The following is a 12223-nucleotide window of genomic DNA, read 5'->3' as shown; positions in this document are numbered from 1 at the left end:
GAGTTCTTTACATTGCTGATGGGATTATGAACTGAACTGCTGGCTTTCAGTCAGCAATCCTATAAATCCCTGGATTTATGCTAAGAAAAAAAGAACACAAAAGAACCACAATGTGACATGCAGAATAATGCACGCTGCAGTGTTACCCATTCAGTTAAAAAGTGAAAGCAACTTCATGTCTGCATCGGAGAGGCCAGGGTTCCTGACAAGAGGCTTTCAAGTAGAGTTTGGAGAGCACTTTGCAGAAAGATTGAGGAAAAGTCCCTCGTTTATATCAAAAACCTCCCGGAATGCTGGTAAAGACAGGGGTGCCTTCACCAAGGGAGGAGCTGGGACCCCCGTTCCTCTCAGCTGCGCTCTGTTCTCCCGAGAGGCTTGCTGGAGGGCCAGCAGTTCAGCAAGAACTCAAAACAGGCCAGCTCTCACGCTGATTCCAGTACTCACTGAAAACTTGGCTCAGCACAAAAAAAAAAAAAGAAAGAAAAAAAAGCGCAGAGTTTTTGTCGAATGCCACCGGGAGGGGAAACGGGGAGGGAGGTGCAGGCAGTTAGAAGGTTCCAGAAAGCGGTTGGCCACAATTTGTCCTTTTAGTGCCTGACTCCCAAGACTACAGCGGGCCTGTGGCCAGCGCGGGCACAAAATCCACAGGTGGGGTTTTTCAACAGCTTGTTCCTAAAAGAACTTCCCAAACCACACAGTAATGAGCACTCAGGTGTCTCTGGTCCACGGCGGATTTAACAGATAAAACCCTGGGTCGTCTCGAAATGGTGGTTGTTAAGAAGTTTAAATACAGGGACTGAAACGACGAGAAACCAGAGGGTGGAGAAGCCGCTCGAACTGCGGGGCTATCCCTGAAGGCTCGGGGCAGGGGACTGGGGACCGGGCGGGAGCCGGTGGGGCGCGCTCCGCGAGGCGGGCCTGAGACCAAGCGCCCCGTGGGCCAGAACCGCCAAGTCTCCCACCTCCACACCCCGCCAGCAGGAGTGCGCGCGCAGGCTCCGCGGGCCCGGGAGCGCGGCACGGGCGGGGCCCACGTGCTCTCCCCACGCCGGGGTGTGGTTCTTGGGGCCGGGCCGGGCCGGGCGGGGCGTGGATTTAAGGCTCGGACCGGCCAGACCCGGCTCACTCGTGCCCCCGCTGCTGCCACCGCGCCCCGCCATGGAGCGGCCGTCGCTGCGTGCCCTGCTCCTAGGCTCCGCGGGGCTGCTGCTCCTGCTCCTGCCCCTCTCCTCTTCCTCCTCTTCCGACACCTGCGGCCCCTGCGAGCCGGCCGCCTGCCCGCCCCTGCCCCCGCTAGGCTGCCTGCTGGGCGAGACCCGCGATGCGTGCGGCTGCTGCCCGATGTGCGCCCGGGGCGAGGGCGAGCCGTGCGGGGGCGGCGGCGCCGGCAGGGGGTACTGCGCGCCGGGCATGGAGTGCGTGAAGAGCCGCAAGAGGCGGAAGGGTAAAGCCGGGGCAGCAGCCGGCGGCCCGGGAGTGAGCGGCGTGTGCGTGTGCAAGAGCCGCTACCCTGTGTGCGGCAGCGACGGCACCACCTACCCCAGCGGCTGCCAGCTGCGCGCCGCCAGCCAGAGGGCCGAGAGCCGCGGGGAGAAGGCCATCACCCAGGTCAGCAAGGGCACCTGCGAGCAAGGTGGGCACGAGCGCTTCCCGCGAAGGGCACATCCGACGGGGCGTCCGCGGCGGCCTCGCCGCAGCGCTGTTTTCACCGCGACTCCCCCGCGGGCATCCGAGGGGGCAGATGGGAGGGAAAGAGTTGGCAGCCTCAGGATGGCGGGAGTGGTGAGCGACGCCTCCCCTTCTCCTGTTTGGTGGTTTTATTTTGAGAGTTTGGTGCGTGCGCCAAGAAAGTGAGAACTCGTAGGGCCTGGTGTATATATAGAAAAGATTTTCTGAGACCTCAACTTCCCTATACCCAAAGCGCACCCAGTTTGTGCTAACATCCATCAAGTCAATTCGAAAGAGCTGCAAACCCAAAGATGTCAATTTCTCGTCATTCTTTCTTGGGTTGGAGATGGAGAGAGGTGAAATCAAGAGATGGGGGAAAGGAGTTTGACAATGAAATAATAAGTAAGGACTTCCAGTCTTGGGACTTCCAGACAGAGGTTTTTTTTTTTTTTGAGACAGCTTGCTCTGTCGCCCAGGCTGAAGTGCAGTGGTGCGATCATGGCTCACTGCAACCTCTGCCTCCTATGCTCAAGCGATCCTCCTACCTCAGCCTCCCAAGTAGCTGAGACTACAAGCCTGTGCCACCACGCCGGGCCAATTGTTGTAACTTTTGTAGAGATGGAGTTTCCCTATGTTGCCTAGGCTGGTATCGAACTCCTGAGCTCAAGTAATCCTGGCTGGTGGGATTACAGGCATAAAGCACCATGCCCAGCCCTGATTTCTTTGCATTGAAGAAAATAGTCCACTTACTAAAAGTTACAGATTCTCAAACAGTAATCTAACCAGCTAATTATTTGTGGACAAAAGTAAAATACAAACTTTTTGAAGAATGTTTTTGTGATGCACTTTGTTGTGAACCTACTGACCATTTTGTTTTTCCTTCCTGCGTCTTTGATTTGTATTGTTTTGCATAATTTGTCCCCAGGATGCACTGTTGAGCAGAAATGTCTTTGAGATTATGTTTGATTGTTTATTTTATTCCAAACAAGTCCAAGCTTGCAGTAAATAATAGTCTGGACTTGTAAACACACACACACACACACACACACACACACACACACACAGAGAGAGAGAGAGAGAGAGAGACAGAGAGAGAGAGAGAGAGAGATTTTAACTCTAATGGCTGAAATAACATTTTCCATCAGCAGTATTTTCAAGGGAAAGTCAGACATGCAATGTTGGCAGCTCGTGGTCCTAGCCAAGACAGAAAAAGGGAAAGAAGGCAGTTCTGAGATTACAGAAGCTATTGCTGCTATTGCTGCTTTAACACAGTTCAGACTTTCTCCAGAATTTCCAAATTCTTTCTTTAGAGCTTTTCCCAGAAATCCACACACTAATACGTTGTATGTCATCAATTTCAGAATTCACTATTGAAAGCCTTAAATTGTGTAACTCACTATCAACTATTAATGGTACCATCACCTTAAACTTAGAAAATTGCCGCCCAAAATAATCTGTATGTGTTTCCAATAGAAACAGTTATTTGTTACTTTGGATCTCATTTATTGGTCACATCATGAAAAGAGAAATGTGCATTATTTAAGAATTTATTCCAAATATTGAGATTTTTCTTATAAACATTATAATAGGGAACTTTCCCCATAGTTTTTCTTTCAAAATGACAGATACTTGCCTTATCAGAGCAGAAGGTTCGCTTGGTGATTGTTCAAGTGTTGTCAATTTCTAATCTATAGTTAATATTCCTTTTTCTCACCTGCTACATACATCTCCAAACACTCACACAGTCTGATTATAAAATATCGAGACTGACAGTCATGTAGAACCAGTTTCACAACCTCATTATCTCATACACCCAGCTCCTCAGTACCTCTCCAGACTGCAAACTCTTTGAGGGCTCCAGCCCAGCTTTTCTTTATATCTGGGGAAATGTTAGGAAAAACAGCATCTAAAACTGGAAACCTTGACTTAAATTAGCCTTTTCTTCTCATCCTAAATTGAGAGAGATGAGGTCTAAATGGCAGAGACCATTTATAGGAGAATGCCAAAGAGCAGAAGAGAATGTAAAATCTTTCCACAGCAGAGACAACAGAGTGATCCCTATCATGTCCCCTAATATATTTCTTCTGACTCCTGGATGGGTTTTGACAATTATAGAAGCAAACTGGACAGAGTGTCATTTACTTCTGTGCCATTTCATACTGGGGCTTTGCACAGAATAGGAAATGCATTGTCTAGGTTCCTCTAGTCCTTTCTATTCTCAAAGAAACTTGAGTTATGCTTGTGTGTAACTTGAGTGTGGGGGGAGCCCAAGACAGGCAGCATGGTGGGATTCAGCCACAGTGGTGTGGTTCAATCTGCCTTCTGGACTTTTGGTCCCATTTAACATGCATTTACTGAGCAGCTAACTTGAATCAGCACTTCAGTAGGTGCTATATACCAGGGATGCACAAAACAGATCTGGTATTGCTGATTAAGTAAGTATCTGGGGCCGGTCGCGGTGGCTCACACCTATAATCCCAGCACTTTGGGAGGCCGAAGTGGGTGGATCATGAGGTCAAGAGATCGAGACCATCCTAGTCAACAAGGTGAAACCCCATCTCTACTAAAAATACAAAAAATAGCTGGGCATGGTGGCATGCACCTGTAGTCCCAGCTACTCGGGAGGCTGAGGCAGGAGAATTGCTTGAACCCAAGAGGCGGAGGTTGTGGTGAGCCGAGATCATGCCATTGCACTCCAGCCTGGGTAACAAGAATGAAACTCCGTCTCAAAAAAAAAAAAAGAAAGAAAAAGAAAGAAAGTATCTGGACCGGGAGCAGTGGCTCACGCCTACAATCCCAGCACTTTGGGAGGCTGAGGCGAGCAGATCATCTGAGGCCAGGAGTTCAAGTTGCCTGGCCAACATGGCAAAACACCCATCTCTACTGAAAATACAACAATTAGTCTGGCATGGTAGTGGGCGCCTGTAGTCCCAGCTGCTTGAGAGGCTGAGGCAGGAGAATCGCTTGAACCCAGGAGGTGGAGGTTGTGGTGAGTCAAGATCACACCACCACTCTCCGACCTGGGTGACAGAGCGAGACTCTGTCCCCAAAACAAAACAAAAGAAAGTATCTTTACAAGTTCAAACTCACCTCCCAGAGCACTTGCCCTGGAGCCCTGGAGCTCATCCCAGTCTTCATCTTTTCTAAGATCACCGCTTACCCACCTGGGAAGAGATCTAAGTCTGCTTGTTTTCCATACCTCTCTGGTAGGAGGCAAAGCCATCTGCTTGAAAATATGTCTGAAAGATAATCAGCAAATAATTTCAAATCTTGGAACTGTCATTATGAATTTAGTGCCATTCAATGGTATTGAGATCCCTGAAGTCATGGGTAACCAGAAGGGGGAATTTGAAGATTCCATTTAATAAAAAGACGGCGATAGAGAAGGTAAGGTAGAAAATTTCATAGTTGGAAGAGAACATGGTGCTTCTCTATTCCGGTTATTGATTATACCTTTTGTTCATAGTCTTTGAAATCTGAGCTCTTTGGCAATCCCATTTCAGCAGCTTTGGTCTCATTAGGTACCATCCCTTCTCCCTAGAATTCATTTTCACTTGTGGCATCAGAATGTCATTCTTAAGGGTCTCCCTTAGTATCTGTAGGACCAAGTTCAAACTACCTAGCAGGGCAAAGCAGGGCCTTCACAATATAACTCCCTTCTATTATTTTGACCTCTTCTCTCCAACCTCCATTATGCACTAGCCACAGTGAGTGTCTGCTGTTCACACTTCAGCATGTATGTCTCTCTGCTTTCATGCCTTTGTAGATGCTGTGCCTTCTGCCTGCAATGTCTCCCGCCTCCACACACACCACAATCACCCTCCTTCACTTCCTTTACATCCTTTGAACTCTAATCTATGATCTTTTTGTAGTTCATAAGCATGTGATTGAGTGTTCATACACATGTGTGAGGTGAGTCACCCTTGAGGTGTATGCCTTGTTATGACATTGGCACATTATCTGTCTGACATGAAAGAAAAAAGAATTTAAAAAACAAACTCTTACCTAACCTTCAAGGATCAACTCTGTCACTTTCTCTGTGAAGCATTCTGACTTTCCCCGACCCCAAAATAATGTATTTGTTCTTCTAGGGCTATGCATCCAGCCATTGTTTCAACTAATATTTATTGTACGTGTCTGCGTATCTGTATATAAGAGGCAGTATAGCCGAGAAGTTAAGATGAGGAGCTTTCAAGCCAGACTCCCTGAGTGTGAATCTTGACCATTTACCAGCTATAGCCTTGAGCAAGTTATTTGACCTCTCTGCCCAGCGTTTTTTCTCCCTTGTAAAATAGGGATTATGACCATATCTATCTCATAGGGTTGTCATGAAGATTAAATGTCATGAATATTATTCATAGAAAGCATTCAATGAACATTAATTTTGTCATTATTCATCATGAAAGCTCCAGGTGGGAAGGGAGATTTTGCTCCCTCATATAGACCCAAGGACCTAGATAAGTGCCTGGTATGTAGTATTGGTGTACTGGCCCAAGCATAGAAACTCAACACCAAGACAAAAGTATGCCAAATTGCAGGGTCGTTATTGCCGGCAGCCACGGAGGACTCTCGTCTCTCCAGCCCATGGCCCCGAAAGGAGGGTGTCAAGACATTTTATACGCGTAAAACCACCTTGGGGGTGAGGGTGAGGGGCGGGGGTGGGAGTGAGGGGCTTCAGACATTCCAGGGGCTAGTGGATTCTATAAATAACCTCCTGGGCAGAGATGAGGGTGAGGGGCTCTGGACATTCCAGTGGTTCCTGGGCGAAGATGAGGGTGAGGGGCTTCGGACATTCGGAGGGCCAGGGGACTTTTGACATTCTGATTGTTACTTAAGTGGTACACAAAAGTCAAGATAAGCATTTGTTTACACATTGTCTGGGTAGGGTGGAAATCACAGACTTTAATTACTCATTACAAGTCGCAGGGGCCAAGATGGTGTGGGTTTGGACTGCTTGCCTGTCACATTAGGGGTTACAGAGAACAGTTTCAACAGAAAGCTGAGGTATGGTTGAGGCATGCAGTTTTATGCGGCTTTTACCATGTCATAGTATGCTCTTTAAACACATGTCTAATCCATGAATGGATGAATAAATGAAACTATGAATTGGCTAGGCACTCTCCTAATCTCAGGGTAAGGAGCCTTGAATAAGATCTACAGAAACAAGGAAACAGACATTTTCACACAATGTGCATATGCTGTGAAGGGTGTACAACAGAGAAATCAGATAGAGACTAGATACGAATGAGCAGTATTAAGATGGGCAGAGCCATGCTAAGAACCCTTGGGAGGATTTCAGCAAAAGGAACAGCAAGGCCATGGGCCCTGAGTGGAGAAAAGTGTGGCTAGAATAGACTTTCCCCAACTGCCTCAAAAGGACTATTTGAATGTCTGTCTTCCCCACTAGACTGTAAGCATCGTAAAGGAAGGATTTCATCTTATAATTCCTTATCAACACAGTGTCTGGCTAATAGTTGGGCACCTTATAAATATTTGTTGATTAACAAAGGAGGCCAAGCGCGGTGGCTGACACCTGTAATCCCAGCACTTTGGGAGGCCGAGGTGGGCAGATCATGAAGTCAAGAGATCGAGACCATCCTGGCCAACATGATGAAACCCTGTCTCTATTATAAACACAAAAATTAGCTGGGCATGGTGGCAGGTGCCTGTAATCCCAGCTACTTAGGAGGCTGAGGCAGGAGAATCACTTCAACCCAGGAAGTGGAGGTTGCAATGAGCCAAGATTGTGCCACTGCACTCCAGCCTGGCAACAGAGCAAGACTTCATCTCAAAAAAATAAATAAATAAATGTTAACAAAGGAATCCTCTTAAGAAAGCACCTTCCCATTTGGAAATACAGGAAAGTCACTCTCCTGCCCATCTGTTCTCTTTTCTCCTGGCATCTTCTGCCTTCCTAAAGTCTAGGCCAGGGAATTCATCTGACATTGACTTGCCTTCCTGTCCATCATCAGCAATCCTGAACTCCAACATTGAATGGTAACTTTTCGCCCCAAATTCCAACATCTCCATGTCCCCTTGCTGGGTAGAATTAGATCCAGAGCAACAGACTGCTTTGTACATGGAAAACGCTTCAGTGTAGATTTTGATTTTCAGGAACTCATTTTATTTGATGAATTTCAAACCTCCATTCTTTGAGAAGCTCATTTTAGACTCATTAGACTCATTTTTATGTTGGTAATATATCACTTAAATGCCCATGTTCTGCTACTATCCTTCAGTAAATTTATGAACTTCATTGAAAGTTGAAACAAAGGGGTTTCTAATTAAATGAAGTCGCTAATTGTCTGGTTTATCTTGGGGGAGTACAAGTCAGTGTAATACTTCATTAAAGTAACACAGTAGTACCATGAGGACTGTCAGAGAGCCAGAGGAGGAGACCCAGAGTTTCTGGAGGAAGAGCCAGGAATCACTTAGTGGAAGAAGGATGTCCCGACTGAGATAGGGATAAGAAAGAATTGGCTGGAGGAGAGCTAGCATAGAGGTTGCAGTAGTTAGATGGGAGATAAGAAGAAAGCACTGTATATATCCAGTAGAATAGTATTCAGCCTTTAAAAAGAAGGAAATACTGTCATTTGCCCCAACACGAGGGGCCAGAAAGACATTATATTAAGTAAAAAAAAAAAAAAAAAAAGCCAGGGACAGACAAATGCTATGTGATCTCACTTATATATGGAATCTAAAAAAGTCAAACTCATGGAAATAGAAAATAGAACAGCAGTTACCAGGGATAGGGTTGGAGGCAGGGGACGGGACTGGGGAGATATTGGTCAGAGGATACGCAATTTTGGTTAGAAAGGAGACATAAGCTCAGGAGATCTATTTTCCCTCATGGTGACTATAATTAATACCAATGTATTATATACCTGAAAATTGCCAGCCTGGCCAACATAGTGAGACCTCATCTCTATAAAAAAATCAAAAAATTAGCTGGGTGTGGTGGCGCACACCTGTAGTCCCAGCTATTTGGGAGGCTGAGGCAGGAGGATTATTGGAGCCCAGAAGGTCAAATCTGCAGTGAGTCATGATCATACCACTGCACTCTAGCCTGAGTGACAGAGCAAGACCTGTCTCAAAAAAATAAAAAGTTCTAAGATAGCCTTTAAGTGTTACCACACACCAAAAACTGTGAGGTAATGCATATGTTAAACAGTCTGATTTAGCCATTCTAAAATGTCTACATATATCAGAACATCATGTTGTATACCATAAATATATTCAGTTTTCACTTATCAGTTAAAAATATTTTTGAGAGAAAGGAGATGACCGGAGTGTAGCCAGCAGAAGGACTCACATGTGGTTTGGTGGGACTGCCTGGGGAGAAGGAGGCAGCTGGTCACGTGGCAGAGCCCAGTGACAGGTGAGGGCCTGTGACCTGGTAAGGAGCTGAGACGCTGCCACAGAGCAGTGGGAGCCGCTGAGTGATGGAGCTAGATTTGTGCTTTTAGAAAAGCTTTGTTGGCAGCTATTGGGAGAATGGATTGGAAGGGGGTGAGAACTGCAGTAAGAGACTCCCATAAGGAAGCTGTTACTGGAATCCCAGCAACAGATGCCCACACTCCTTCTCAAGACCTGTTTCCCTCTTACATCTTAGAAGCATTGTCCCGGGTTCCCAGCCTGCCGTGGCAAGCTGCTTCCCACTTGGGAGTGAAAAGCCCTTGAGGAGCTTTCTCTTACTCAGTGACTGATCAGAAATTACCCTCACCTCACTCGCTTTATTAGCCAGTCCTGCCTCCAAATTCCCACCACTTGCTTATTTCAGGAGTCACTTCGCCCTCAAGTCCCTGTCACTCTTTATCTCTGCTTTCTGATCAGAAACAGAAAAAGTCACATCCCCTAAGAGTCTGCTCCAGTCCAATAGAAATGCTTTCAGATTTTTTCTGGCCTCAGCTGTCCTCCTTGGCCCAGAAATTTCTAGAATGTTGTGTGAATTGCTGGTTCTTTATTATCACTTTGTCCAGTTTCAATCACTGCATTTTAGGAAAGATTTGAACACTGAAGGGCAGAAAGTGGGGTCTTACATGACTTAGGATTCTTTCAGAGGAACGTAATCTAAAGAACAAGTTAATGTTTCTTCATCATTTGGAAATGAGTTATTAAATGGAAGGTGCCTGTCAAATTTTTCTTTTAATACATTTCTTCAAGAGGACGGCATTAAAGTCCTGGAATTAAATAGCCACAAGGCACGTTTAGATGATACATGAGGAAGAACCTTCCAGTAAAAACTGCTGAATAGGATACCATGTTCAGGCAGAAGTCAGGAGACTTTTTAGGAGAGCTGAGAAATAACTTGAGGGGGAGGGGCCACGTCTGGGGGAAGATTTTGTAATTTTTAAATATTTCAAACTATACAGCTCTGAGATGGAATGATTAAGCTGAGCAGGCATTTATTAACATCCTGAAATATGATTTCCATCCTGCCCCTAGAGCCTGCCCTCAGGGTCCACTGTAGACTGGCCTTCTAGAAGAAACCGCCTTATAAGGCTCTCTTGGATAGTTCAGTGACAGAACACCCTTGGACAGAGTCCAAGGCCAGCCAGCTTCCCTGATTCAAAATTCCTCCCCACAGTGGATGAGATTATGATGCTTCCTTTACCTCAAGCCACCCCTACCCCACAAAAGATCTGACCTCATCTGTGTTTTTCATTGTTAGACAAATAACATCTTGTTTTTAGCAGCTGGGGAACCCTGAATTATCATCAAAAGAACTTTTAAGCCAGGGAATATGAGTGTAACCTTTTTTTGAAATTTAGGATTGGCACAATTAGAAAGCTTTGAAATGGAAGGAGAGTTGGGTGGATGAGAATTAATAAACCCACTTATTTCAGGCAATTTCAGAGATTTCCCAGTGAGTCTTTTATGGGTCGGGTAGCAGTGGAGGACTAGAAATGTCCAAGGGAACCTTCCCCCAGACTCTTACTGATGGCTTTTCCAGGTCAATCCAGACCCTCCCCTCCACCAGGCCTCTGAGAGAAAATGAGATCAGAAGAAAAAAGCCAGGGTGATAATGAGGGGGGAAAACGTTTTTTTGTTTTGTTTTGTTTTTACTTAAAATTGACCGTGCTAAATAGTTCTATTTTATCTCAAGTTGGATTAATGGAAAAATTATATGGCCCTTTTGAAAAAGCTAATGTACTGAATTGCCTTTACTGTTTTACAGAGGATAGCAGGGCAAGGTTAATTAGAAACAGCGGGAGCTAACAATAAGCCTCACCTCCGACCCCCAATCAATGTCCCTACCAGGGAAAGGGTTACCAGTGAGAGGAGCAGTCCAGGGACTCCAGGGAGGGGCCGCTGGTCTCAAAAGGAGACCAGAATTGCAGAGAAGTTTTGTGTCTGAAAAATAAGAAAGGTTCATTTCAGGTGAAACAGACCTAGGAACCCTGTGTTGACAAAGCCCCATTCATACGGTATGAAGTTCCCACAGTAAAGAGCACTGTCAAGGCCACAGATTCCAAGTAGGCTTGGCCACTGTGGAAAAACAACCCCTTCAAAGCTTCAGGAGAATGTGTATCATAAATGAAGGTACAATTTCCTACCTTCACAGGTTTATTGAGAAGGTCAAATTACATAACATCTGAAAGCTCTGTGTAAACTATGCGGACTATGGGAGCCAGAGAACTGTAAAGAATTATTAACTAGGCTGTAAATGCCTTGGGGGCAAGGACTGCATCTGCATCATGCTTTGTGGTGAGTGATATTGACAACCTGAAGTACTTCACATTAGCTGAGGGCTTCTGCGGATTTTCCTCATTTGCTACTCGCAACAACCCTGGAAGATAAGGGGAATTATTATCCCAAATTCCAAATAAAGACACTGCAGGTCAGACATCACACAGCTGGTAAATAGCAATTCTGGTACTTAATCTAGGTATTCTGCTACAGCCTTGCTGTTCAAAGTGTGGTGCATAGGCCAGCAGCATCGACACTCTGTGCTATCTTTCTTTATTATAAACTCGGAATTATTTCAAAGTAAGTTTCTAGGCAAAGAGATTCAGAAGAGTCAAACTCTTACGTATGAAAAAGTTTTAGGAAGACTTTCCTGAATTTATTTTGCTTATATTTTGTTTCTCATGAAGGAGCAAGGAGGATCTATGATATATTTGAGTCTAAATAGATCTAAAAGAGCTCTTTCATTCGCATAAAATAAACATTATGATAACAAAGTTTACGTCAGAGTTGAGATGGCTTTTTATGATACATAAGGTGGGCCTTATAAAAAAAAAAGTCATATTCAGTGAAAGATGGTATTTCTTAAAATGAACAAATGTCTCTGAGGTGGCTAACATTAGTCCTTCCCTGGCCAGATTAGGAACCTTAGTGCCTGGTCAGGCACAGTGGCTTTTGTTTGTAATCCCAGTACTTTGGGAGGCCAAGGTGGGAGGATCGCTTGAGCTCAGGAGTTCAAGACCAGGATGTAAATTTTCGGTGCCACAAAGGAAGTAGCACTCAAATATAAATTTTCTCAGCAAGGCAATTTGCTTCTATAGTAGGGTGCATCTCACAGACGGACAATGGCAAGTGCACACCTGGACAA

The 12223-nt window shown here is 45.5% G+C and overlaps 1 protein-coding gene and 1 pseudogene across 1 annotated transcript in view; both read left to right on the top strand.

Moving 5' to 3' along the window:
* The first annotated feature begins 1104 nt into the window (after window positions 1–1104).
* Window positions 1105–12223, top strand: part of IGFBP7 (insulin like growth factor binding protein 7) — an 86546-nt gene continuing 75427 nt past the window's right edge. Inside the window, exon 1 of the mRNA XM_039468257.2 lies at window positions 1105–1633. Coding sequence (XP_039324191.1) covers window positions 1159–1633 — 475 coding nt within the window. The 5' untranslated portion in view covers window positions 1105–1158. The remainder of the gene's footprint in view (window positions 1634–12223) is intronic.
* LOC120363840 (small nucleolar RNA U13) lies at window positions 5529–5638 on the top strand (annotated as a pseudogene).

The sequence above is a fragment of the Saimiri boliviensis genome, chromosome 3 (assembly GCF_048565385.1).
Source record: "Saimiri boliviensis isolate mSaiBol1 chromosome 3, mSaiBol1.pri, whole genome shotgun sequence".
In the NCBI taxonomy this organism is placed as follows: domain Eukaryota; kingdom Metazoa; phylum Chordata; class Mammalia; order Primates; family Cebidae; genus Saimiri; species Saimiri boliviensis.
This window is presented reverse-complemented; position numbering and strand designations above follow the sequence as displayed.